Raw genomic sequence first — 27,359 nt, forward strand, 5'->3', positions numbered from 1 at the left:
TCATGGCAGAAACATGACAGATGTATTCAGGCCGAGGGAAAGGCTAGAGCATCTTGACTCTTTTTGCACGAATACAAGAAGCTAAAGGCTCTGTGGAGACGGCAGAATCATGCAGCTGTGATGCTTAATAATGCCTGGATCCACGCCAGAACAAAACAACCATTTTTCAAAATGAGACACATACCGCACAGGTTTTCCTAAACAAGATGAATCGAGCAGTTTTAAAACATTCACACGAACAAACACACACTTGATGAAGTCTTCATAAAAACATTAAATTATTAATGTAAATGATTGCACACTAATACAATATTCATGTATTAAAATTTTCTCACCAGTGACTGAAACACCAGAGGTCCGTATTTGTCTGTATTATCATCCAGAATCGAAAACAGCGTGTCAAGAATATCTTGAAGAAACTGGAAAACAAATGTCACATTAATAAAAATGATAATAATTATCTAAAAAAATTATAATAATAATAAGACAGAACGCTAACTTTGACAATTTCCTCCCCGCAGACGTGTCGCAATCGACCCAAAATGTCCATTACGCGGTCCGGATGTGCTTTCCACTTTAACAAAGCTAGCAGATCAACTTAAAAACATAATGAGAGCCTGTTAAAACTTGGATAGTTGAGAAATTTAAGCTTTTATAAAATGTTGTTATAACTATGTAATAAAATACGTATAAGGTGTTAATAAGCTACCGTTCTGTGTTAGTTTAGTGGATGAGAGTTGAGTTGAAATCCAGAGTGTTTCCTTGGTGCTGCGCTGAAATATAAGGCTGGATGGGATGTTCGGGCATCCGTTGAAGTCATCTTTACAGCACGGCAGACCAAGGTACAATGCGTGGTTACTGAAGGTGGTGTTTTCATCACACTGATTCATACACACAAGACAGAGAACAATTAAATTTCAACAAAAAACATGATATAAAGGATTTCAAATATTTATCATTTGCTCATGTTTATAATATTACATTACAACTATTTTAAAAATAATAATACATAAGTAATTATTTTAAATAATGTTATTTAAGAAGTATTATATTTTTAAAATAGTTGCATTATTTATTTATTTAATAATAATAATAATAATAATAATAATAATAATAATACAAATACAAAATAATACATAAGCAATTTATCAATAAGTATTATACGATAATAATAACACTACTACTACTACTACTACTACTACTACTACTACTACTAATAATAATAATAATAATAATAATAATAATAATAATAATAATAATAATAATAATATACTACAAAATAATACATAAGCAATTTATGAATAGGTATATAATACTTATTGATAAATTGCTTATGTATTATTTTGTATTTGTAATAATAATAAAAGTAATAGTAATAATAATAATAATAATAATAATAATACAAAACGATACATAAATATTATATTAATAATAATAATAATAATAATAATAATAATAATAATAATAATAATAATAATAATAATAATATTATAATTATTATTATTATTATTATAATTATTATTATTATTATTATTATTATTATTATTAATAATACAACATAATACATAATTATATTAATAATAATAATAATAATAATAATACAAGATAATACATAAGCAATTTATCAATAAGTATATAATATTTATTGATAAATTGCTTATGTATTATTTTGTATTTGCAATAATAATACTAATAGTAATAATACTAATAATAATAATAATAATAATAATAATAATAATAATAATACAAAATAATACATAAGCAATTTATCAATAAGTATTATACAATAATAATAATAATAATAGTAGTAATAATGCTAATAATAATAATGATAATGCCAATAATAAAAGTAATAATAATAATAATAATAATAATAATAATTATTATTATTATTATTATTATTATTATTGGCATTATTATCATTATTATCCTTATTATTATCATTATTATCATTATGGGTGTTGTAATTATTGCATAATTGAATAACAGCAAAGTCATAGCAGATGTTGTCTTCACCTTGTAGACGTAAAGCTCATGACTTTCATCCGACAGCGTGGTGCCATCTTCCCTCATTAGTGGAGTAAAAGCAAAGCCGAAAAGCTTCTTCTCCCCCTTGTCCTTTGCTGTGAACATACAGCATACTTATCAGAAATATTGTTCAATTTGGTTGCCAAGTAGAAGCACTTTGGGGTTATTTAGACAGATTATAACACTTCATGTGCATTGGAAAGGACATAAAGTCACACATTTTTTTAACATTTTGAGAGTTTGGTGCCGAAATCTGCTGCAGTATTAAAACACTTGTAAGCTAGACACTTACTGCCTGAATTTACTTCTCTATCTGGTACAATTCATGCAACCGCTATAGTTATTTATTGAAAGTGATGCATTTTTACTTGAACAGTGTCTGAATTCGAAGCGCAGATGCGACCCCCGGAATCGGTCAATGGGAATGGGCAGTTTGACGACCTCACTCCAGCGTGGACTGTTGTTGTGGTAGAGGACAAAAGAGCGATATTCACTGATGGTGTGCTCTCCTGAGCCCAGACTAATGCAATCCTGATAAAAAATTAGATGAAACAGAAACCGCTCTTTAATAAATGGCTTTTATGTAGTTTTGAAGTTAATTTTGACTTTGATTTCACAAAACCATGCACAAGTAGCGCCTGTATGGATGAAAATGATCGATTTTTATGCCAAAAATCATTGGGTATTAAGTAAAGATCACATTCCATGAAAACTTCCAAGGACTTCATTTGGACAACTTAAAAAAATAATTTCCTCAATATTGTATTTTTTTGCACCAAATATCCTATTAAACCATAAATCAATGGAAAGCTTGTTTATTTAGCTTTCGGATGAAGTATAAATCACCCTTATGACTAGGATCTAGTATCACAAATAGTTTGACGTACCTTCAGGATCTCGCCGTCAGCATAAAGCACATACATGGTGATCTCAATGTTCTTCTGAACGCTCTTGCCGCCCCTCTCGAAGTCTCCTCTCTCCAGTGTGAGGTAGAGATCATTGCGTATATCACCTAAACATAAAAAACAAAAGGTTGTTTACATCATTTGTTTGAGACATTGAGTAGTTTTATCTTAGCACTCCAGTATTCTCTCAATGAACCTCTTCAAAGTCACATCATCAAGTTTGCTAAATCTGCTATATGCTAACGTTTTACGTACATTAAAACACAAAACATCTGTTTCAACTCTTGCCCACGAATACTAATGAGATCACATTGTCAGGTGAAAAAACTGCATTCATTAACAGACATTTTAACACAATCCCATGACAATATGTACATACTTACCCTACCGAAAAAGACCAGCATGAGCTGGTAGCTGGTTTAAGGTGGCAGTTGCTGGTTTAAGCTGGTCCTTCCAGCTTTGCAAAGCTGGTCAAGCTGGTGGGTCAGCTGGTTTTCCAGTCTGACCAGCTAAGTCGAGCTAGACCAGCTTTAAAAGTGACCAAAACACAGCTAGACCAGCTCGTTACACCAGACCAGCTAAAACCAGCTCACCAGCTTATGCTGGTTTTGGCAGGTTTTTTTCATTTGGCGTGGCTAATTTGAATGATCTGCTTTCACCCCAGTGACATTGGGTGGAGTTTCATTCAAAATTGGTAGATGTTACTGTGAGATCAGTTTGGAGGTTTTCTATTAAGTTAGATAAAGTTCAGTTTTTCTTGCTCTTACACCTACATGTTTTTCTTTGTTCAAGCTTTTGCGAGACTTTAGGTTTAGATGGACCAAGCACAGTAAATTTAGCTCCACTTTTAAATCCTTTTGTGTAATAGAAGCTATTTCCATTCAAAGGTCAAATCATTTGTCCGGCTAAACACTGTAGACGCAAATCTGCACTCAGTGGCTAGAGAAAATATCATATTTTTTCACATGTGACCCTGGGCTCTTGGAGTTATCTCGTCAATTAAGAGAAAACATTTGCATAAAAAAATGTGTTCCTGATGAGTTTTATGTTAATCTGTAAAACAGTGATTGTCCACTAGATGGCCACAATTTGTAAAAAACTGAAGCAAAAAAAGAATTTACTAATTTTAAACTTCGTGTATGTTTTGATAATCATTCTAAATCTGATCTTTAACAAAATTCCTTTACAAAAATACAATTATTTCAGCTTTTTGCTAAAAAATATATTTTTGAAGAAAAATACCTGTATTTATAAGGAGCCGCTAAGGGGACATGGAGCAAAAATAAAATTTAGTTTAGTTTTGCGTGAGCACGTGAAACTTTTGCGTGCGCACGTGAAACTTTTGCGTGCGCATGTGAAACTATCGCGTGCGCACGTGAATCTATCGCGTGCGTAGGTGAAACTTTTGCTTTCACATGCGATAGTTTCACGTGAGCATGCAAAACTAAACTTGATTTAATTTAAAAAACTTAAAAAAAACTGCACATGAAGGTTTCGCGTGAGCACATGAAAGTTTCACATGTGCGCACGGAAAACTAAACTTTAGATTTATTTTTACTCCAATTTCAGCTTAGGGGCTCGGTATATTAAAGAGTTTATAAGCAGAGAAAAAATATAGATAGGATGAAATGGTTTTTTCTTTCCTGTTTGGTTTGTTTATTGTTTGTTTGAAAGCAGAGGGTCTGTTCTTTCATTTGTATGTTTATATATTTTTAGAAGAAAAAATTCCTGAAAGGCATTTTGTGAAACTTCTGAAAATTACAAAAAATGCTGGCGGACAACTTAAAAAAAGGCTGGTGGGAAATGAGTTAATAAAATCAGGAAGACATCACAGAAAAATCATAGGACAACAATGTAGCAAAGTACAGTGTCTAAGATTAAACCAAACCAGTAAGCGGAGTAATAATGTAACGTAAATGTAACGTAACGTAACATATTTCTAAGTTAAGTTAATGTCAGCTGACTCCCAAGGGATTGAAAAAAATCTCCTAGAAGATTGTGAAAAAAGTCCTTGGGAGAAAAAAAGCCTTGAGAGTTATTGAATACTATATTATACATTTTTTATGGAAATTAAAGTTTTAACAATTTAAATTAAAAGCATCACGATGATGGTAGGCCAATAGATCAGTCATATAAAAGAATAAGAATATATTATTTCTAGCACTCAGATCTTTCCTGTCTGCTCAGGTATAGGAAAAAAGTTTTTTGCTGTTAGCAGAAGAAGTTCTGGGGGCTTAACGTGATTTCTTTCCATTGCAGTTGACGTAATAACAGAAAATTGGGAATGCTTTCTCCTTTGGAATGCTGCTAAAAATTATTTGTGTTAACATTCAGCCCACAGCTGAATATGCAGACAGTTATGAGTGTGGTGATCTATACTTGGGTTTATACTTTAAGCATAGCCTAAATTTGCTCCCATACCAGAAATTACTTAAATATCTTTATCGTGGTGTATATTTTTTTTTACATAAAGGAGAATGGTAATGAAGAAAAATGACCTTCCCAAGATATCTTGCAATAAAGCTAATGCTCAATTTGTGTGTAATGTACCAGAAATAGCTTGCTAGATTTGGGAGGATAATTTTTGCCCAAGATCAACTTTACATTTTAAGAAAGGCCTTTGTGACTAAACACAATTTTGCATTTGCTGTTTTATCTGTATGGTAATATTAAACGCTATTACAGACATTTATTGTACAGTGTATTTGCTTAATAGCACTATTCATTTAACATTGCAATTACAATCTTACAGACCATTATAAGCTACAATAGTATTGCTAGTAAATATCTTATTAAAAATATGATAAATGTCCTTGTTTGATATTTGATAATTTCAAACAAACAGGCTTTATTTTACATTCAATGCCCCATAAGAACTCTAACAGCAAGGGAAATGGCCACAGCTCCATTCAGAAACGCTGGATAGACCAAACAGCAGACTGCGAAAGACTAAACCCTTGTTCGCGTGTCTGTTTGGCTGACAGTATTTTACAGTTCCACACCACGGTACAAATGTTATCTGGCACCAGCAGGCTGTGTTCTCAGTAAGCGCTGGTGTTTCGCTGGATTGCATCCCTGCATTCAGAGGCTTTCTGTAATGGGTAACAGCCACAGTCCTTTCTCCAGTGCTTCTGAGCTGTCTGGGTTTGTAAAGTCCACATAAAGCTCTCTATTCAGTGAACAACCACAAACTCCTTCCAAGAAAAACAGCAACTAGCTGAAAACATGAAAAACATCCAAACTTGCTTGTTGTACAAGCGTGAGAAGCTATAGCAGATGGGTAGGATTTTAAATATTGTGTTGAGTTGTTGAAAATTTGTCAGCTATCAAAAGTTATTTTTCTACAGTTGTTGTTCATGCTTGGTTTATGTATAATAACAGTCGATAAACTAGTAAGCAATATGTAATAAGCTGTTCCCAGTGAAAACTATAACAATGCAACTGCGTCGATTAGGGTAGGGACGCTAGGGAAATTGCATTGGTTATGTATTGGGTTTCTCAATATTTTTCTGTTTGTTAAACCATTGTCACTTGGGTTTGGGGTAAGATTTTGGATTTGCTTTAGGATGTTTTTAATATATAGGTTTCTCCATGTTTTTGTCTATTTTTGAACCATGGTCACTTGGAGTTGGGGTTAGAATTGGGTTTGTGTCGTTTTATGTAACGAAAAGTTGTTCTAAAACCATCCCAAGCGAGAATGGTAAAAAAAAGAGAAACTATGCACGCAAAAAACATATATTTATTGCACTAGTCACACTGCGTGCTATTAATACGCAAATCATGAGAAAGATCTTGTTTTTTTACTTATTACTAATTTTATATAACATGTATTTATCCAATAATCATTTAAATTAGATCAACTCATTCCCTGACAGAATTTTTTTTTAAAAGTTGCCTGCCAGCATTTTTGTGATTTTCACAAATGTTTCACAAAATGTCTTCCAGGAAAATTTTCTCCTAAAAACATAAACATACATATATATTAAATGAAAGAACAGACCCTTTGCTTTCAAACAAACAATAATCACAAACAATTTTTTTTCATCCTATCTATATTTTTTTTCTCTGCTTATAAACTCTTAAATCTGAGATTTTTTCTTAAAAATGTTTTTTTTTTAGCAAAAAGCTGAAATAATTGCATTTTTGTGAGTCAGATTCAGAACAATTATCAAAACATACACAGAGTTTAAAATTAGTAATTTAAAAAAATTAAATTAAAAAAATTAAAATAAAACCTCATCAGTAAGACTTATGCAAATGTTTTCTCCTAATTGACGAGATAACTCGTCAATGGCGGGGAAAGAGTTAAAAATCTATTCTGTAAAAATAGAAACCCCACATGAATCTTTGTCTCTCTGAAGTGTATTGACTTATTAGTATGCCAAAATGCTAAATTTAACCTCCTATGAAATGGCTGAAATTCCACAAGAGGGCGTATTTGATTCGTTTGACTTTCCTCCACAAACGCAACACCCAAATATAGGATTATAAGTCTTGAATGAGAAGTAAGAGTCGAACGAATGTCTGGTAGTGAACCAATTGTTTACAGTTTTTATTTCGCAATTCGGTCAGAAACGTCAAGATCGTGAGGCGAATAAATCGTTATGGATTAAAAGGCTTAGATATTCCATTTCCTTAGACTCTTGGGGATTTATGATCAATTTGTTTTGGACAATTTCACCGAAGCTGATAAAGGGAAGATTTTGATGGTAAGTAAAGAAACTTAAACCGCGCTGCCCAGTTCAGGTAACTAACAACTAGATTACAGTTTTATGACTGCTATAAATCATGCTTATGCTTTGTATGTGCGCTTTATGGAATCCTGAGAGTCTAAGCTTTCAATCGATGTGCTGCATGACCCTATATTTTGAATATTTAATGCTTCAAAGTTACAATGAAGTTTATGCAGCCTCACTTTCGAGGGGGGTGGGTGTGCCATGTACGGCACAGTGTTCCTTATCAGGTTAAGAAGCAGAGCCTTGTCTGTGATTATAGTTAAACTACATGCCTGCTCAATATGCAGATGATCAACCCTTCATTAAACATCTTGGGAAGAACAGGGAACCTCAGAGGCGAATTTTAACAACAAATATGGAACCCATTAATCTACCTAAGGGTGCATTGGGATTACAAGACAGATGCTTGACATTACAGATGAAGAGAGGAGATATTGTACAGCATTACACTGACAATAGGATTGGTGGGATTTGACTCTGGAGTCCAAAGAGTCAAAAACTCTTTACGTACACAGCGTGATCAGAACAACACTTTAGAGACGCCTACTGAATCACTGGGAAGAGATTTTGTAATTCAGCTTTGACGTGGCAAGGGTCCAGCTGATTTCACAGGGGGCATGGAGGGGACAGTTAGTGCAGTCTGTGGGTCATGTTGGTACAAGCCTGATTCAAAATGCCAATGATCGTGACCTTATCTGTCCAGAACTAATGCAAGCAAACCACTTAACCTTAGATGCTTACATTTATAATGATACCCACATTATTGTTCTTGTTATGGGCAGATGTGCCCATGACCACACTGTCACCAAGCAGATGGGCAATAAAACCCTAGACTTACAGTAGCTATAGATTATTATAGACTTGGTCCAGTAAGCAAGCACCTGCATAGAAAAACACCTACAGTAGAGTATCTTACACTGGCAGAAAAGTAGCTCTCACAGGTGCAGTACTCCTTCAAAAATACACATTTCCACCAAAAGAGTTCATATTAGGTCCTTTAGGACTTACCTGGCATGATAACATCAGGAAAGCCCAGTTTGCGTGTGACTGCCACTCCGCGGTTGAATATCATGGGGTTTTCCCTGCGTACCTGCTCTATGTCGCCTCGCAGCAACTGCAGAGAGATGATCAGACCTGCGCGACGAGAAGAAACGTGAGATGACTTTATTAAGACATCTGCAAATACCTTGTTATTATTTACGAAAATATGACTATGTTTCAGTGAGGTACCAAAGGGTGCCAGTAACTGCAACAATTCAATTCAATCAAGACATTGTTTCGCGTTTACAATGCCGCTAATGGCCTGGCACCCCACTAGCATCAATCCTTCATTAAATTGAACACGCCAGCCCGCCCGCTGTAATCAGTCATTCCGATTGCCTGGCTTCCCTGATTCCCAGCTGGAAGGGTTTTCCGTTCATCCCGATCCAAATTTTTTCAGGCTATCCCTTCGGTGGTCGTATGAACTCTTAATTTGAACAGCTGATGTGCCAATTGCCACCGAACGCCACCTTCAGGATTCCTTTCCATTGACTCAAACATGGCACATATTTGGGACATTCCCAAAATGGCTCTTGGGTTAATATACGTCTTTTGAAGGGAATTGATACATTTGGAAATTAATTTTGCAGATATTTTGTGGGAGTTTTGAACACTTACGCCCCTTCAAAGTTGACCACCAGACATCAATACAGTGATTCAGCATAATGCCAACAAAATGAGATGATTCACAGGCTTTTATAAGGACTACAGTGAAGCTGGATGTTATTCACGTAATACTAATGGCAGGTTTTAAGTGCACTTACCGTAGTTAGTGCTGGGCGCCGTGTATTTGGTACTGGACTTGCGGATAATGTTCTCGTGGATCTGGTACCACTCGTTCTCATTGTTACAACTGTGAGACAAGATAGACAGGGACAACATTATCAGATAAAGCTTGTATCAGTATTCCAGTCATTCCCAGATGTGCATTACTGGAAGTCAAAAATGTAATCTGTCAGTATGTGCATTACTGATCTTCAAAACAAATCTCAACTTTTATCTAGTCAAAGAGATTTATTCATTTAGCACAACACCCAATGTGGGTATACTCTAGCATAGCAATACAAGCATAATGATGCTCAACAAATTATTGGGGAAAAGTCGGATTTGAAATATATAACCTTGATTTCTAACCAAAATATAACCCTTGATATCTTTGAGTGAGTAAGGTCATGTCAAAGATTGAAGTCAAACATCAATGCTCCACAGACAGGGTCACGTATTGATCATGTGGAAAAACAAGTACAACCAAGCATCACCTAAGAAGAAAATCAGCTTAAAATCTGAGATTTGTGGTACTTTCAGGTAAAGGAACAGAGCCATATGGTCCATTCCTGCTAAATGGCTGCGGGCGATCTGATGGAGGTTTGAGAACGGCAGCTTTCTGGCCTGAGGGGAACTGATGTTGTTAATGCCTGATCCAGTCGTGACTAAACCCAAGCTGAAAGGGATCTCAGTGAGCTAACGCTAGTTTTAGCGATGGGTGAGCGGGCAGATGCTTTGTGGAAACTCCCGCAGAGTCCATCTGGTTAACTGTCGCAGCGACTGGTTCCAAGGGCATCAGGGGAGGTTCTGGTCTGTCACTCGCAGGGTCGCAACGGCTTTACACCAAACACGCGAGGAAAGCCATCTTTCGGTTTTCACATAATCTTGATGCATAAAGTGCTAAATTACAGAACATGAAGGAGATTTCACAGCAAAGCTGACTGACTGAACTGCATACAGTAGCTGAATGGGGACTGCGGCCAGGTTTGGTTGCCATAGCATTATGTTCACTATCTAGTCTTCCACTAGATGTCCCCACATAACTAGCATACCTTCATACACATAAATGCACATACATGTGCACATAATGCATACTTCATACTTGCATACATACATGGCAAAAAAAAAATCTTTTATGCTAAACACATTTTGTAATTAAGCATTTTGCTTAATTAAATATAACTTTATAAATGTTTAAATTTATAACATATATTTGAATATGTATTTTAGGGGTAACAAATATATTTCTAATTTTAAAACTAATTTTATATGGCAAAATATATATTTTCCTGGCCAAAATATAAAAGTTTGTATAAAATGTTTGTATTAAATATAGTGCTTTGCAAAGACGTCGCAACTAATCGTATTCAAAATAAAAGTGATTTTTTGCATAGTATATTTGTGTTTACCATGTGTAATTTTTATGTATATATACACTGAAAAAAATGATTCATTGAATTTAATCAATTTTTTTAAGGTAAGTGGTTGCAATCAATTTATTTAAGCTACATTTAAACAAAAAAAGATTAGTAAAGTAACATCAAATATAAAACTTTTGTTTAAATGTAGCTTAAATAAATTGCTTGCAACCACTTACCTTAAAAAAATTGATTAAATTCAATGAATCATTTTTTTCAGTGTATATAAATACACACACACTGATGTATTTAAGAATTAAAGAAATATATATATATATAATTTAAAATGTTATATATTCTATATATTATAAAGAAATTAATAAATAAAAAAATTATATATAATTTAAAAATGTCTGAAATGTATACATGTATGTGTGTGTGTTAAAATAAATATATACATATATATAATCGCGATTAATCTTTGCCCAGCACTAATAAAATATAAAATAAAGTATATTTTTTGCAGTTGAACATATATTTTTATATTTATAATTTAATTGTTATGCTTACAGGCTTATAACATACAAAGTTTTTCTTCCAGTGCAACATGAATATAAATTGAATATTTCAAAATATACAAAAAATGTACAAAAACAAATTGGTTAAAAAATAAATTTTTGTAAACATATTTCAAAATATTATATTATATTATATTATATTATAATAGATATAAATAATTCATACATTTTGAAATATATATTTTAAATTATATTTAAAAATATAATTTCTCACTCTATTGGTAGCTCCATATGGTAAGACTTTTGCATTCCATGAGGCCTGTATTAATGCAATAATGAAATGACGGCATTGTTTAATTTCATCTCCTTTCAACATCCTATCAGACACAATGTTAGAAAAATAATCTTTACTGACAGAGCACAGCCAGGGTTCACCAAAGCAATAAATCAACATAAGAAAAACAAATGAAAAGCCCTGATTGTTTACTTTACTAAAAACTGATGGCTTAATACAACATGATTGTGTGCCATTATGATTGCTGGGGTTTTTAAACCTTTTTCTTCTTTTTTCTCTTACACAGACATAACTTGTATTTTTCCTTTATGGAGTTCTTCTCTCATGTAAGCGGTTCTGTCAGTTGCACAGACTATAAAACAGAGGAGGGCGTACTGCATGGCTGCACACAGAGGTAATGAAAGTCTGTGATGGAGATAGCGGGTCCGTGTGGGGACAGACTTTAGATACAGTACTTTGCTGTGTGTTGTGGATTTTCTGTTACAAACGGCTCTGTTGAGTTGCATAAGCCACTTGCCAACCCGTGTGCATGCGCAGTAGTTGAAACCACTTCAAGTAAAGGTGTTTATTTGCACAATTTGAGCTTTAATTGTCAATGTCGTTTTTTAATTAAAGGTGCAGGGTGTAATTTTTAGAAGAATCTTTTGATAGAAATGCAAAATAATACACAAAACAATATTATCAGGGGTGTATAAAGACCTTTCATTATGAACCCTTATGTGTTTATTACCTTAGAACGAGACGTTTTTATCTACATACACCGAAGGTCCCCTTTCTTGGAAGTCACCATTTTGTGCTGCCATGTTTCTACAGAAGCCCTTAACGGACAAACTTTTTTACTAAGTTGTCTTAGAAGATGACATATTTGTCCATTGGTGGTTACAGTAGCTTCTCTATGTGTTTCAAAAGTAAGGGGTGAGCAGTGGACTGAGCCGTTGGTTGCAATACACAACCTCACCACTAGATGCCGCTAAAATAGACACACTGCACCTTTAACAGAAATATGATTTTAGCACGTGATTTTAGAGATATCACTCGAGTAGATATGTCTTTAGTCTTGCATGACTGGAATAACTGCCAGGAGGTGTTGCGAACATCACTTTCTTAAAGTAACTTTGGTTTGATGTTAGCCTTTGGCTAAGCTAATGGCAAAATACTATACAGTAATAAACAAAAATCTTCATAGCATATAAAAATAATGCATAAAATACTTGCAGTATTTAATGAAATGTGAGAATATTTATAATCAACCTTTCTATTAACTTTATTTATTTTTCACAGATGTTGCAAAGCATTATGGGATTGTATTAACCTCGAGTACACACGTACACAATACTTTCTTACAGTTTGGCCAAATTTTGAAGTATTGCATACGAAGTGAATCTCGGGAAAAAAATCCTTTAATATCACAAAAACGTTTTTACGTTCACTCGCTTAAGGTGATTTTTGACTTTGCGAAAAAGAGTTAATAATGGAAGATGGAAACGCATTGGCCAAATAAATTCTGACATAGCGAACATTAAACCCACGTTACTGATCGTCTAGCTGTATCAGCTGATGTCGTCTTAACTGCTGGTAAAAAAAATTTTTTTAATCGTAACTAAATACAGTCCTGTCCCCATTTTCTAAGCGTGCCTTGTATTATTTACTGTTGGTCACTAAATTACCAATCCCACCGTCATTCGTTGAAACAACTTGATGGAAACGCACCTAATTCGCATTTGTTTTTGTATTTTGCACATTTTTAAAAAGATTCCCTTCACGTTTCGATAATAAGGAGCCCCTAAGGGAACATGGAGCAAAAATGAAGTTTAGTTTCGCGTGTGCACATGAAACTATCGCGCGAGCACGTGAAACTATCACGTGAAACTATGGTGCGAAACTATCGCGCGCGCACGTGAAACTATCGCGTATGCAAGAAAAAAGTGAGCATGCGAAAGTTTCAGGTGAGCCCATGAAACTAAACTTTTGTTTTTTTTACTCCAATGTCACCTTAGGGGCTCGGTATGATAAAAACCCAGCTTATGACACTTTAAAATTCATTTTAGGCAGACGGCTCACTAGGTTCAGAACCAGAGTTGTTTTCTTATTATAATAGTGGCTCTTTTGGTTAGTTTCCCTGTAAGGTTAAGCATATTTGTGTCTTTAAAACAGAAATTTTAAAGATCAATGTTGGAGAAAGCATCTTGTCATTCATGGTAAAATAAATCTGATTTGAACGAGGGAGGCATCATTTCCATGAATTTTACATGAACTTTTGTCTACAGCATGTTCAGCTCAAACAAGCGACTCTATAATAATTCCCAGTCCGCTAATAGTTAGAATAGAGAGGTTAATATATTATTAAGCAGTTTTATCCATCAACTCAAGTGCTTTGTCAAGACTGTGAATTCGATAAACCAAGTAGCAATTTATCATGCATGTAGGGTCTAATGTACAATTCATGACAAACATGGATCAATCATAGAGACTTAATGAATCTGAAGTGCTTAGAGACTTACGTGTAAACTTTGAGCACAAAGTCTTTTTCTTCTTTGAGTTCAGAGATGGTCTGAAGGATGTCGCTCATGGCTAACACGGCACATCCGTACGGTCGGCGGTACTGGACGTGAGGAGGGCCTTTCTTTGAGTCGTTGAGCAACATCCGCCCTGTACAACAGAAATCATTGTGTGAATAATGTCATAATCTACTTATCCGTGTATACATACATATATGTTATGTTTTAATCCCCATAAAATGGTAAAAATCATACCTATTATACAATATATCCTCTATAGAATAAGCTATGACTGGCTCTATCCCAAGGGTTTTTTCCTCTCCTAGGACTTTTCCCCACAGGGTTTTTCTTTCAACCCCTGGGGAGTCTGCTGACATTGGCTTAACTTAGCACCTTCTTATATGCGTTACATTTTTACTACGCTCACTAGTATGGTTAATCTTAACCGCTGTATTCTGCTGCTTATTTTATGTTTAATTTTTCTGTTTTTTTCTGCATCTATTAATGTAAAGCTGCTTTGAAACAATTAAACAATTGTAAGAAGTGCTATATAAATAAAATTGAATTGAAAATTGAATTGAATATGCACCTGCTATGAACTATACAGATACTGTTTATTGGTTACTGTTAAAGTATGTTATGTTATGTACATTTGAAAGCCACAGTGTTTACTTTCTGGTCCATTTGTGGAACCAGAAAAACTGCATTTTTTATACAGATTCTGTTGGTTAATATGAAAGGTTATTTCTGCCAATTTTAAATGTATTAATTAAAATATGTCACGAAATTGAAAATAAAATGCTAAAATAAAAATGATAACTTCGAATTAAATTATTACAAACTCTGTAAACAGGAATTTCAACTTAAAAAGTTAGTGTTTGTGCTGCCTTTGAGTTAATTTAACTTAAAATATTAGTTGACTTAACATTATTTTAAAATGTAATTTTAACTAAGTTAAAATTTTGAATGTATTCAAGGCAACAAGAAAACTTAAAGTTAAAACAACAAATCTATTTTACAGTGAATAAACAAACTGCAATTCCATTTGGTACCACTAGTGGTGCAACAATTGTGCCAAAAGTTAACAGCAGTCGCACAAAGAGACGTCATTTACACTGAAAAAAATGATTCATTGCATTTAATAAATTTTTTTAAGGTAAGTGGTTGCAATCAATTTATTTAAGCTACATTTAAACAAAAAAGATTAGTAACGTAAAGTAAAATATAAAACTTTTGTTTAAATGTAGCTTTAATAAATTGATTGCAACCACTTACCTTAAAAAAATTGATTAAATTCAATGAATCATTTTTTTCAGTGTATGCAATTACCGTCACAGCAAATATCTGACTATATTTATACTGTACATTAGTTACTTCTATATTTTGCGCCCCTTGCAATTTACAAAGTGGTGATAAATGTAAATAGAGAGATGATTTCAATTTTGAGACTGGGCTATACACAGCCAGAAAGTTTCCTTTCATTTGGGGAAGTGTCACATGATGTCTTCCACTATTCATGCCTGTCTCTATAAAGTAAAGGAGCACGCAATCCTGTGCTTACGTAACAGCTCTCGAGATGTATTGTTGCAGCGGGGGAAATGCTATGCCTCATGGCCACATTTGGCTCAAAATAAAGAAAATGGATCGAGCGAGGGATTGTGGGAAGGAGAGAGAAGCTACATGCAACGTGATACTCACCCGTCCTAATGACCTGTGACACAATATACAGATCTCGCTTCATGTCCTTGTTGCTTAGATCCTGTTTTTCGGAAAATGAGAAAAGCAAATGAGTTAGGTCAAACTCTGACAGATGTTTGATAGGAAAGAAATGAAGTTTTAAATCTTAATTGTTTCTTCTAGAAAGCTAGTGAGGACTCTTGGAATGACTGCTTTCTGTTAAGACATTTCTTAAAGACCAAACTATCTGAGCTTTCCATGTCAACTGTGAAGTATTGCTATATATGCCTGCAATATATAAGCAATTTGTGTCTATTTCTAGAAATATCTTAACATAAGACATAACTGAGCCCTTCATAACATTTTTTGCAAGTATTAAAAACCATTTCTTCTGGGTAAAAGACTACTTTGTGCTAATTCCCATTTGAAAGCATGTTTTTTACAATCCTAAGCAATAACAAGAGCTTATGAATTGTGTTCTCACCGTAAACAATGCACAGAGACGGTCAACTTTTTCTGGATTTTTCGGCCCACCGTTTTTGTTAAGTCTCACCATGAACTTCTCACTGAAGAGAGAGAGAATGAAGATTTCATGAGCGAGTATTTATTAAACAAGTTCAGTTAGGAAAACCATAACTTAACTCTTTCCCCGCCATTGACGAATTATCTGGTCAATTCTAGAAAAAACATTTCGCTGCCAACACTGAAAAAAAAATTATTCATTCAATTTACTCAATTTTTGTTAAGATAAGTTGTTGCAATCAATTTATTTAAGCTACATTTCAACACAAGTCTTTTGTTTTGTTTTACAATTTTGTTTGTTTGTTTAAATGTAGCTTAAAGGTGCAGTGTGTACATTTTAGCGGCATCTAGTGGTGAGATTGCGAATTGCAACCAACGACTCAGTCCACTGCTCACCCCTCGCTTTTGAAACGCATAGAGAAGCTACGGTAGTCACCGCCAGAAAAACATGTCATCATCAGAGACAAATTAGTAAAAAAAGTTTGTCCGTTAAGGGCTTCGGTAGAAACATGATGGCACAAAATGGTGACTTTCACGTAAGGGGACCCTCGGTGTATGTAGATAAAAACGTCTCATTCTAAGGTAATAAAAACATAACGGTTCATTATGAAAGGTCTTTACACACCCCTGATAATAAAGTTTTGTATATAATTTTGCATTTTGGTCAAGAGATCCTTTTTAAAATTACACACTGCACCTTTAAATAAATTGCTTGCGACCACTTACCTTAAAAAAATTAGTAAATTGAATAAATCTTTTTTTTTCAGTGAATGACACTTCCCTGACAAGTTTTTACGGTAATCTGTATTATCCAATAGATGGCGCTCTTACCCATTTTATAAAAAACTAAAGCAAAAACTAATTTAAAAACGTTTTAAACTCTGTGTATGTTTTGACAATCGTTCTAAATTTGATCACTTTTACAAAAAAGCAATTATTTCAGCTTTTTGCACAAAATTTGTTATTTTTGAAGAAACCTACACATATTTAAGAGGTTATAAAAGAGTACAAATGATGATAGGATAAACCTTTTTTTTCAGTTTTGTTTGTTTGAAAGCAAAGGGTAATTTCTTTACTTTTATATATATATTGTATGTTTATATATTTATTTGCTTCTAAGGCATTCTGTGAAACCTTTGTGAAAAAAAATGCTGACGGGGAATGAGTTAATGACCCAACAACACGGCACCAAAGTGAAGTTATCATACAAAAACTATCTCAAAAATAATTTGAAAGCACTGCAGATCAACATCTTTATGTTACTTTAACTTAACAAATTAAGTAAAACAATTTCAACTTGCTTTTTTAAGTTATGTCAACTTATCAAAGTAGGTTACATTGACTTCACATGTATAAATGGTTTAATGTACTTGCAGTCGTGTCTGAAAGGTATATGAAACTGTGTTTATCTTTACAAACTCAAATACTCAATGTATTAAATGTTTAACATAAAATTACATGCGTCAGCTCTAAAAACCCCATGACACTATCAGAACAGACCTACAATGAAATCTTTTAGAGTCATCGAGCATCATTAAGTGACTTAATATTAGCATTTAACACTGTATTCATTAAATTTATACCACGGGTCTGTTGAATGCTGTATTCTGATTGGCTGAGAAATGTTCAGTGGGTATGCGTTAATTTCTTATAACTGCACACCTAACTTGTCAAATGTTTTAAAAATAGTCACCATAGCAATGTTTGTGGTAACAGTGGTATAAGAGGAATAATTGACTCCGGTCCTTTGAATTATTTGAAAATAATGCACACCCGAGGTGTAACGGCACCTTGGGTGTGCATTATTTTCTTATAATTCAATGGCCCGTCGTCAATTATTCCTTACATATTTCATAAGGAAGTCCATAAGTGGAAGAATTTTAATATAAATGCTCTTTAACCTCTGGGCCGCTGTTATTTTTAATGACAACAAATTAAAACAAATATTCCAGATCCCATGCAAGGAAGATGATGGCAGGGAACTGTGCTTTGAACAGATAATGATGTTCTTCTCTCTTGTTTTCAAGTGTGGAGGTAGAGATGAATGAGTCGAATGGGCTGTAATCGGATCACAGGAAACGGAGCTGCACACTTCCTGTCTGCTCCAAATCAGACTAATGGAGTCTGGGACGCCACATGTGCGATTACATCAACAGACTCGCTCCTACTGCAAAAGTGCTTATAGTATGACATGAGCTGTGTGCGAGGTGTGAAAAGAAAATTAATTTTAAGTATTGGTAGAAATGGGGAGGGTTAAGGATGTAGAATAAGGTTTTGCAGAATCAGGCATTAATATGTGCTATTAAGTATTAATAAACAGCCAAAATCTCATTAATATTAATGCTAATAATAATCAACCAGTTATTAGTGAGAATTGTAAACTAAAACCATGTTAAATCCACTATTGTATTATAGTATACATAATTGTTTTACAGTCTATACACAGTATTAAGTTACATCAGAAGTAACTGTAATTAGATTACAAGAAAAATAAGAGTAATCCCTTACTTTACTTTTTCAAGGGAAAAGTAATTAAATTACAGTAACTAATTACTTAGTAACTAGTTACACCCAACACTGTTGACAAGTTATCTCGTCATTTAACATTTGCATAAAAAAAGTGTTACTGATGAATTTTTATGTTAATCTGTAATACCGCGATAATCCACTAGATGGCCACTTCCCTAATTTATAAAAAACTGAAGCAAAAAATTCTTTATTAATTTTACACTGTGTTTTTGTTTTGATAATCGTTCTGAATCGTATCTCTAAAAATACCCATATTTAAGAGTTTATAAACAGAGAAAAAAATATAGATAGGATAAAGCAGTTTTCTCCGTTTTGTTTGAAAGCAGAGGGTCTGTTCTTGCATTTGATATATTTGTATGTTTATATATTTTTAGAAGAAAAATTTTCTGGAAGTTTTTTTTTGGAAAATTTTGTGAAGATCACAAAAAATGCTGGTGGGCAACTTTCAAAAAAAGGCTGGCGGGAAATGAGTTAATATTAAAAAACTAAACTAAATAACCACATCCATACCTTAAGTTCACTGTAAAATAGATATGGCATACACAAAGTCAAAAACAACTTTTTTTAACAAATTTATGTTAACGCATTAAGTTTCAACTTAAGATGGCCACTGGTCAAAATTTTCTACCCGGTCTCACAGGGTTTTTTCGTGATATAGTCAAATAATTTTTTGATTCTTTTTTCGTGATATTATCACAAATTTCCGCGTTTTTTTTTCGAGATGGTATAACGCATTTCTGTTTTCGTGTGATTATCATGTATTGGTTACTCAACTGTTTTTTCCTATTTTTAAACCATTGTCGATTCGGTTTGTGCATGTCACTTTATACATTGGTTTATACTATTTTTTCTGATGTATTTTTTTATATGTCGCCTGGCGTTAGGGTTAGAGTTGGGTTTGGGTAAAGATGTCATTTTATGTAAATCTAACTATAAACCGAAGCGACAATGGTAAGAAAATACGACAAAACAGTTGAGTAACCAATACATGATAATCATACGAAAACAGGAATTCGCTATACGATCACGAATAAACACGGAAATTCGTGATAATTTTGTTAAAAAAAGAATAAAAAATTACATGACTATATAATGAAATTTCGTGAGACTGGGCTGAAATTTTATGACTTTTATTTGAGTGTGCTTAAAAAATGTAATGCAAAAAATGAATCGAAGTGAATCTCTACTGTCACGTGTACATTTTACATGTTCACATTAAATGCTGCTGAGAAAACAGCTCTGCTGATACCAACCAATCACGTAGCTGGAAGGCACCTTCCCAGTTCCCTGTAAGAGACGGTATTGTCTTCTGGTGACAGTAAGTATTCATTAAAATCTTCTTATATAAGCAGTGCTATTATTTCACCAGTTTTCTCCCGTTAAAATGACTTGGGGACGATTGTTTGAATCCTATTGTGTAGCGATTGCTATCTCATAGCGCACATGATAATAACATACTTAACGTCTGGAGTGTGTGAAAGATGATATTAGGTTGATGTATGGTCTTTCAAACTTACCAAAACAGATCCGGGATTGCAAAGTACAAGGGTTTTAGGAGACGAAATGAACTACTGGTGGTGTAATACAATTAACAAGTGCAAATATTGAAGGGCTAAACAATGAATCTCTGTTTGATTGGAGATGCACGGCACACAACCATTTTATCATAAACCAAGAGCGAAACCACATCTCAAACATTGGGGACCCAAACATTTAGGGCTATATGTCTGTATCTTAAAAATGAATATGTCCCCCTCAGTGCCTACTGCCCTGTCATAAACACCGAATGCTTTTGTTAATGAAAATTAAAATAACATAAACCGATTAACCATTAATGTTATCATGTTTTTCTTCATACCAATACAGGTAAACAGATTTAGGTGCAATTTTATTCAGAACAACAGTGTTGGTTTTTAAAGCTTTATGAGCTCCCAGCATGCATTGCAGCATGAATAAATTAAGCAATTACCATTCTAGGATGATTGTTTTGCCGTTTGCCAACTTTATTATGCTGTTAATGTTGTTGATTTTGTTGTCTGCGTACATGTTACATAAAATCTACATAAAAGCATATGCTAGAAGAAAATGGTGACAATTAAAATTTGGAAAAGAGGAAGAAAACATGCATAAGGCATGAAAACAGGGTCGTCCCATCAGGACCAGATTTGTTAGGAGTTTGCTCATATATTTGCATCATGATACGAGGACATACTTGGATAAGTGGCAGACTGAAATAAGGAACAAAACATTTGGGGATGACATATTAAAGACATTACAATAGCAAATATGGTCCTTATTGTCTTAATATCCAACATTACTCATCTGTGCATGATGCTTGGTTTTCATACAACAATAACAAAAGTCGAACCATCTAGAAAGTTCCTTACAACTGAAAAAATTTGAGCAGGAATGGTATAAATTTGGATGAAACCTGTGGCCCACTCCAGGGTCAGACAGCTTTTGAGAAGGAGGCAGAAGCACCATTATCAGCCTGTCAAAGCTAAAGCCGTGAGGAGTGGGTGGAGAGAGAGAGAGAGAGAGAGAGAGAGAGAGCGAGAGAGAGCGAGAGAGAGAGAGAGAGAGAGAGAAGGGGGGGGGGGGGGGCTCTGTGGGTGCTTTGTTGAATAATCATCTTGGCCAGCTTTCTTCGGCTGTTGCAATTTATATAATATGAAGTATTCTGGTATATTTCTTTCAGGTTTGAAATCACGACACAGTCCAAATAACACAGAGAAATAAAACAGCTTTAAAAGAAACCTGAATGAAACAGCTGGGAAAGCGAACAATTATCAGGTTAAATTCTGCTAAATTTAATAACAAAACAAATAAAAACCTCATTCATAAACTATTATTATATATTTTCATATCACAACTATTGTTTTTTTCTATGGATGAAAAATGTGGGCGGGTTTAATTTATACATCAGAAAAGGGTTTGGAATGTGAAAAGTGAGCATTATATCAGAATGGAGGGAAGTGATTGCAGGGGCGGAGCTAAATGAGAGTGGTGACATCAGCAGAAATCTCAAGTTATATTTTGCTTAAAATAAAGAACTTAAAAAATGTCTGGGTTATTTTTGACCCATCTTGGGTAAATATTGGACAAAACACATGCTGGGTTAAAAATTACCCAATGTTGGGTTGTTGTTATGCAACCATGGGTTATAATAATTAGTGATAAAACAATATATCGCAGATGCCGATATTTGCCTTTTTTATATTATTGGCATCAGCCAATAAATCTTTTCAATTTGCCAGTAATTATGTATTGTAAATAGTTTTAAGTACTTCAAAAGAGTATATTTATAAATGTTACATTAAAAAAATGATTGACGAGACGAGACACGAGATTGGGTTCACGAGAACGAGACAAGACAAGATTTTTTAATTTTTTAAGAAATCCCTAATGATAAAATAAATGAATGGGAAACTAAAATCACTTTATTTTTAAATGTTTTAACTAATCAAGGACTGTCCCTAACAATTATTTTGCTAATTGACAATGAAGTATTTTGTTATTTTTGGTAATAAAAATAGACCCAATTGAGCAATAACCTTTAAAATTACATAATAATGACTATGCAATAATCATTTGTTCAAATAAAGTATCAAAACAAGTAAACACAGTAATAAGTACTCTTTGTAATAAAAACCAGCATTATGTGTTATAACAAATGCCTGCAGGGGGCGCTAACCAACCCACTTCTGTTACTTTCACTTTATAATCTAAACTTTAGCCGCTTACTTTTAACCAAACAACATTTAAATATTTAATATTTGTCCAATTCGTTACAACAGAAATGATATAGCCACTTTTATTCTTGATCAAGAACATGCAAAAATCAAATCGTGTAAACTCTGAGTGAGGGTTTAATCTAGTATAAAAGACACTTCTGACACTGATCAACAGACAATCGCAACACGTAGACGAACATTATTGGAAGCCCAAACAAAAAAGCACATGCAGTAAAAGACTGAATATAATGCATGCACACTGCACTGGAAAAGGGTTAATCCAGAAATGTAACTTTATGCTGACAGTGACCGTTTCTCAAACAGAAAGCTGCATCCTCCGAAGGTTGCATATGCAGGCTGCATATGTCATCAAGCCTGGTTAATTTCAGTTAACTGAGCATTACATTCGCAAGTCATAAGCATATTACAACAATATACGATTAACTTAATATAATAGTAAACTTTATAATTGTTAATATTCTGTAATCTTTATGAAGTATGCAGTCTACAAATGCGACCTCCAAAGGATGCAGTCTTTTGTTAGAGAAATGGCCAGCACGAGAAATCTCATGACATATTTAATTTCATGATACATATGTAATCTCGCGAGATCTCGTCACACCCCTAGTGTATGCATAACAAATGGTTTTTTTTATAGTTTCACAAATTTTCTGTTTATTTACTGTAATAACATTTGTGTTATATCAGCATCATATCGGCCATACAGCGTTCTTAATATCGATATCGGCATCGGCCATAAAAAAAAGTTTAACCAGTTTGGTTAAAACTACCCAGCTTTGGATACATTTTAACCTGGCTGTGTGTTCTGTCCAATATTTACTCAACATGGGTCAAAAATAACCCAGCCATTTTTACAGTGTGTACATGATGTCTCATTCAGAGTAAGTCCAGAGATGTTTATTATGAAAGTAGACAGATGACCAAAAATAAAACAGAAAAGCCTAAAATTGTTTAACCTAAAAAGCATCGCATCGATTTGTGTGTCGTGTTAGGCGTGTATTATTTCCTCATTCAAAACAGAGCCATATACATGCCATGAAAGATCTCAGAGGAAATGAGAACTTTATAAAGAAGAAGAAACTTTCCTGTCTCCATGGTGAGACTGATCGGCACGGTGTCAATATCTCATGGGAACGTTCTCCTTCAGAACAAAGACAACGCTCTGTTTCTGCAGACCATGAGATACATACATATTTCAATGCTAACCTATTAAAGACCGCTTTGATTTTTATCAGGTGAGCCGGAGTGCAGAACTGCTCCTAGTGTATGATCAAATAATAGTAAGCAAATGAGGTTTGTTAGGGTCTGGGGTCTACCCCCCAGAAGAGTTTTTATTACACTAATGGTGCTTTTCCATTGCATAGTACCACACAGGTCGGGGCAGCTTACTCTTGGGGGCTTTTCCATTTAATATGAGGGTAGAAAAGTTTACTATGTCCACATAACAAACTTTTATAATAATCTGATGTACGAGATACATTGTATTTTGTTGGGAGCCTTTATTAGTCTGATATGAGCCTCTGCTGACTTTCTGCCCCAAATTTATAGAGTTCCCTCGCCTGTCAAATTCCAATTTAACCCCAACATATAGCATATTGTATATCACACCATTAAGCAGGTTACAGTGTTGCATATTGAAATTTTCTGCAATGTTTTACAGCCCTGAATGACACATATTATATGAATAAAGTTTCAGTAGGGTTTCAGACATTTTTGTAACCACAAAAGTTTATGATTTAGTCATGGTGCCAAATACAGTAGACACTTGCGAATAGCAGTCGTGATGCCTGAGAAAGTTTCTATAGCAACAGATGTCAGCTCGAGCCGTGTCGTGGAAATCAGTACTTGGATGGTCTAACAACGAAACATAAATAGGTACAGTTTTTGTGTTTTCTACTTTGTTGTTTAAAGTATATGAAAAGTAAACACTTGTGTTTTTATAAAGACATTAATCTAAATTTTTGGGGATGTACATACTGAATTATATACACCTACAATAACTTAGATTGCCAAAATTGACAAGTTAATAGGTTGTCTGAAAACCAGTATTTGAAAACCGAGCAAAGAGATATGATAAAAATCTGACATTTTCCATGTTTAAGTGCTATGATTGGGTCCCCAGTGCTTCTATCTATGGCTGTCACAATTACGAAATTTGCATCATACATACAAATTTTTTTTGCTTGTGAAATAATTTTCACATATTGTTGTGATTATTTAAATTAAATCTTTTGCAAGGTTTATCTGGCAGTAAATATACATATAATACATTTTTAAAAGTAATCTAATGCTGTCTCGTTTATACAGGCTCTGCAGCTCCCCCTTGTGTTTTCAGAGAGATGTGCAATCATTGTGGTGATCTGAAATCATCGCGATGAGGTCAAACGATTGCGATGAGACGATTATTTAATCATTGTGACAGCCCTACTTCTATCAAACTACCAAATGTGAAAAAGATCAACCCAGTAACTTAGTTTTGGTAAATCATTCTCTGCAAGCATGTAAAAAAATAGCTCATTGAAATTTGGCTCCCCTTGTGATGTCAGAAGGTGATAATATCCCCCTTAATCTGCACTATCCAACCACAGCACTGCCATTTAGTGCAGAGATCAGCTTATTTGCATTTAAAGGGACACACCCCAAAACGGCATATTTTTCTACAAAGTAGCAATTTTAACATGTAATAATAAATTATCTAATATGATATTAAAGCTAAAACTTCACATACGTACACTGGGGACAGCAAGAATTCATTTAACATCTTAAAAAGTCTTGCGAAATATCCCCTTTAAATAGCCAAATAGACAGATATTTAAATCTAAATGCGACAATAAAAGAAAATTACAGCAAGCGATGTTAAAATGCATTGTTAAAAGTAAAAAGTTACAGAAATGTGTTTAAGCTAAAACGTTGCATCTTTAAATTGATCGATAATCCTGTTTGTCTTTCGACACAAACTATATAAAATGGTAAAATGATAAACTGATGACATTGCACTTTCCAATTACGGCTCTGTTTTCGGATGTTTCTCTTTTACAGGATTCAATAAAAGGACGAAACGCTTCAAACAGAAACATTAAAGCCATCATCGCCGTCTCACAGCGGCTTACAAAGGCTTCTCTAATTTAATTAATGAGGTGTATAAATTACTATTTAAACACTCCCGAAGGAGAAAGCTGGCAGTGGCCTCATTTCTCTTAAGATTAACGCATTGAACTGCGGAGGAAACACAAAACAAGCTGTGGCTTTGTAATAAAGAATTTTCTACATGTTAAGTTTACCATGTTTAGTTGATGAAAACGAACCTTCTTCATAAGAGTTTGCAACTGCTCGAATACTTACAGCACAATTTATGCAAATCCATATATGAAGTTGCTGCTTTTTATATTTCAGCAGCAACAATCTTTATATATTTTGAAAAAACTGTGTGCTTACTTAGTAGATCAAAAGGGTGCAATACTAAAATCTCTATATTTTAAAAATATATGGTTGTGTTTGTCCAATTTTATTGGTCGCTTAGAAAAGCAGTACGGTTTGAGATGTCATCACTGATCTATATAAATGACTGGATTGCGCATGACGTCACAACTGTGAAGCCACCGCGCCGCCATGTTGGTATACCCAAACGTTCTATTAAATCAATGGACGCGATCAGATTTTAATCATAAAACATCACTTTACTAGTCTTCGGTTTTATATCTGAAGTTACCCTGTACATTATGACAACACAAACGTCCTAAGCATGTACATAGTTATTTACTGAAAGTTGTACATTTTAGTTTTTAATCAGTAATTATACATTCATCTTCATTACGGTAATAGATCAGCAGACAGACCGCAGCATATTTAGAATTAATGACAAACGTGCTCATTCTGAAATCTAAATAAATGATCATACTTTGTACCGTATGTGCATGCAATCATTTGTTGGTTTTATGTTATCTAAACTTACAAGTTACCTCAACTTATTTAGAGAAATAATGCTGACCGTGTAGCTGAATGTCAAAAAAACTTTATTTATACCCGTGTCATTAACAGAACACAGCAGACACACTCACCTTAACGTTTTTTTATAAATCCATTTTCATGCCCGATTAAAGCATAAACATTGAAAATAACACCAGAATTAACAGTTAATTTACGTACACATATCCTAAAAATAATCTTGCGTGACTGATACGCTGTAAAGCAGGTGAATTTAAAACATGATTTTGAATGGAAGTCAATGACGCTGTCTGCCGGTTGGGTATACCAAGATGGCGGCTCGAACTCTGCGCTGGCTTCACCTCACGCTGTTACGTTAGGCGTTCTATGCGCAATCCAGTCATTTATATAGATCAGTGGATGTCATTCACGCTGCACGAAAAGATTGAGTCATGCAGCAAAAAAAACAGAAAAAAAGGGCAGTGGTCTGATTCAAAAAGTGCACAGACTATTTTCATTGTACTTATCCACATTATTGCCCTAAGCAATCGACCCTGAGACACACCTCAGCCTATGAAAGTAAATGGGGGTCTCTGGTTTCTGTAGCCCCCTTAACCTTTGTTTCAACAGCATACATGGAACAGATGTTATAAAAAAATCCCGTATCAAGGTCTCTTATCTGTAGTTCTGGTTGTCATTTTGCAGATATGTACCAAATTTGGCCTTTGAACGCATGCAGTATTTGTGCAAGCTCCCATTTCCAAGACTTTGATGTTTTAACTCATTCCCCACCATTGACGAGTTATAT

At 34.1% G+C, this 27,359-nt stretch overlaps 1 protein-coding gene across 11 annotated transcripts in view; it reads right to left on the reverse strand.

The window, feature by feature from the left end:
- LOC129453153 (dedicator of cytokinesis protein 3) overlaps positions 1 to 27,359 on the reverse strand; it is a 171,086-nt gene that overhangs the window by 23,740 nt on the left and 119,987 nt on the right. For all 11 annotated transcript variants that reach the window (XR_012365653.1, XM_073861348.1, XM_073861344.1 and 8 more), the window contains 11 exons: positions 16,306 to 16,387; positions 15,843 to 15,903; positions 14,148 to 14,295; positions 9,475 to 9,563; positions 8,678 to 8,803; positions 2,916 to 3,040; positions 2,397 to 2,559; positions 2,017 to 2,123; positions 710 to 881; positions 500 to 597; positions 336 to 419 (listed from right to left, as the gene is read on the reverse strand). Coding sequence is in view for 10 of the 11 variants with exons in the window: in XM_073861348.1 (XP_073717449.1) it covers positions 336 to 419; positions 500 to 597; positions 710 to 881; positions 2,017 to 2,123; positions 2,397 to 2,559; positions 2,916 to 3,040; positions 8,678 to 8,803; positions 9,475 to 9,563; positions 14,148 to 14,295; positions 15,843 to 15,903; positions 16,306 to 16,387 (1,255 nt within the window). In the remaining variant the exon portion in view is untranslated. The remainder of the gene's footprint in view (positions 1 to 335; positions 420 to 499; positions 598 to 709; positions 882 to 2,016; positions 2,124 to 2,396; positions 2,560 to 2,915; positions 3,041 to 8,677; positions 8,804 to 9,474; positions 9,564 to 14,147; positions 14,296 to 15,842; positions 15,904 to 16,305; positions 16,388 to 27,359) is intronic.

This window comes from Misgurnus anguillicaudatus, chromosome 23, assembly GCF_027580225.2.
Source record: "Misgurnus anguillicaudatus chromosome 23, ASM2758022v2, whole genome shotgun sequence".
Taxonomy (NCBI): Eukaryota; Metazoa; Chordata; class Actinopteri; order Cypriniformes; family Cobitidae; genus Misgurnus; species Misgurnus anguillicaudatus.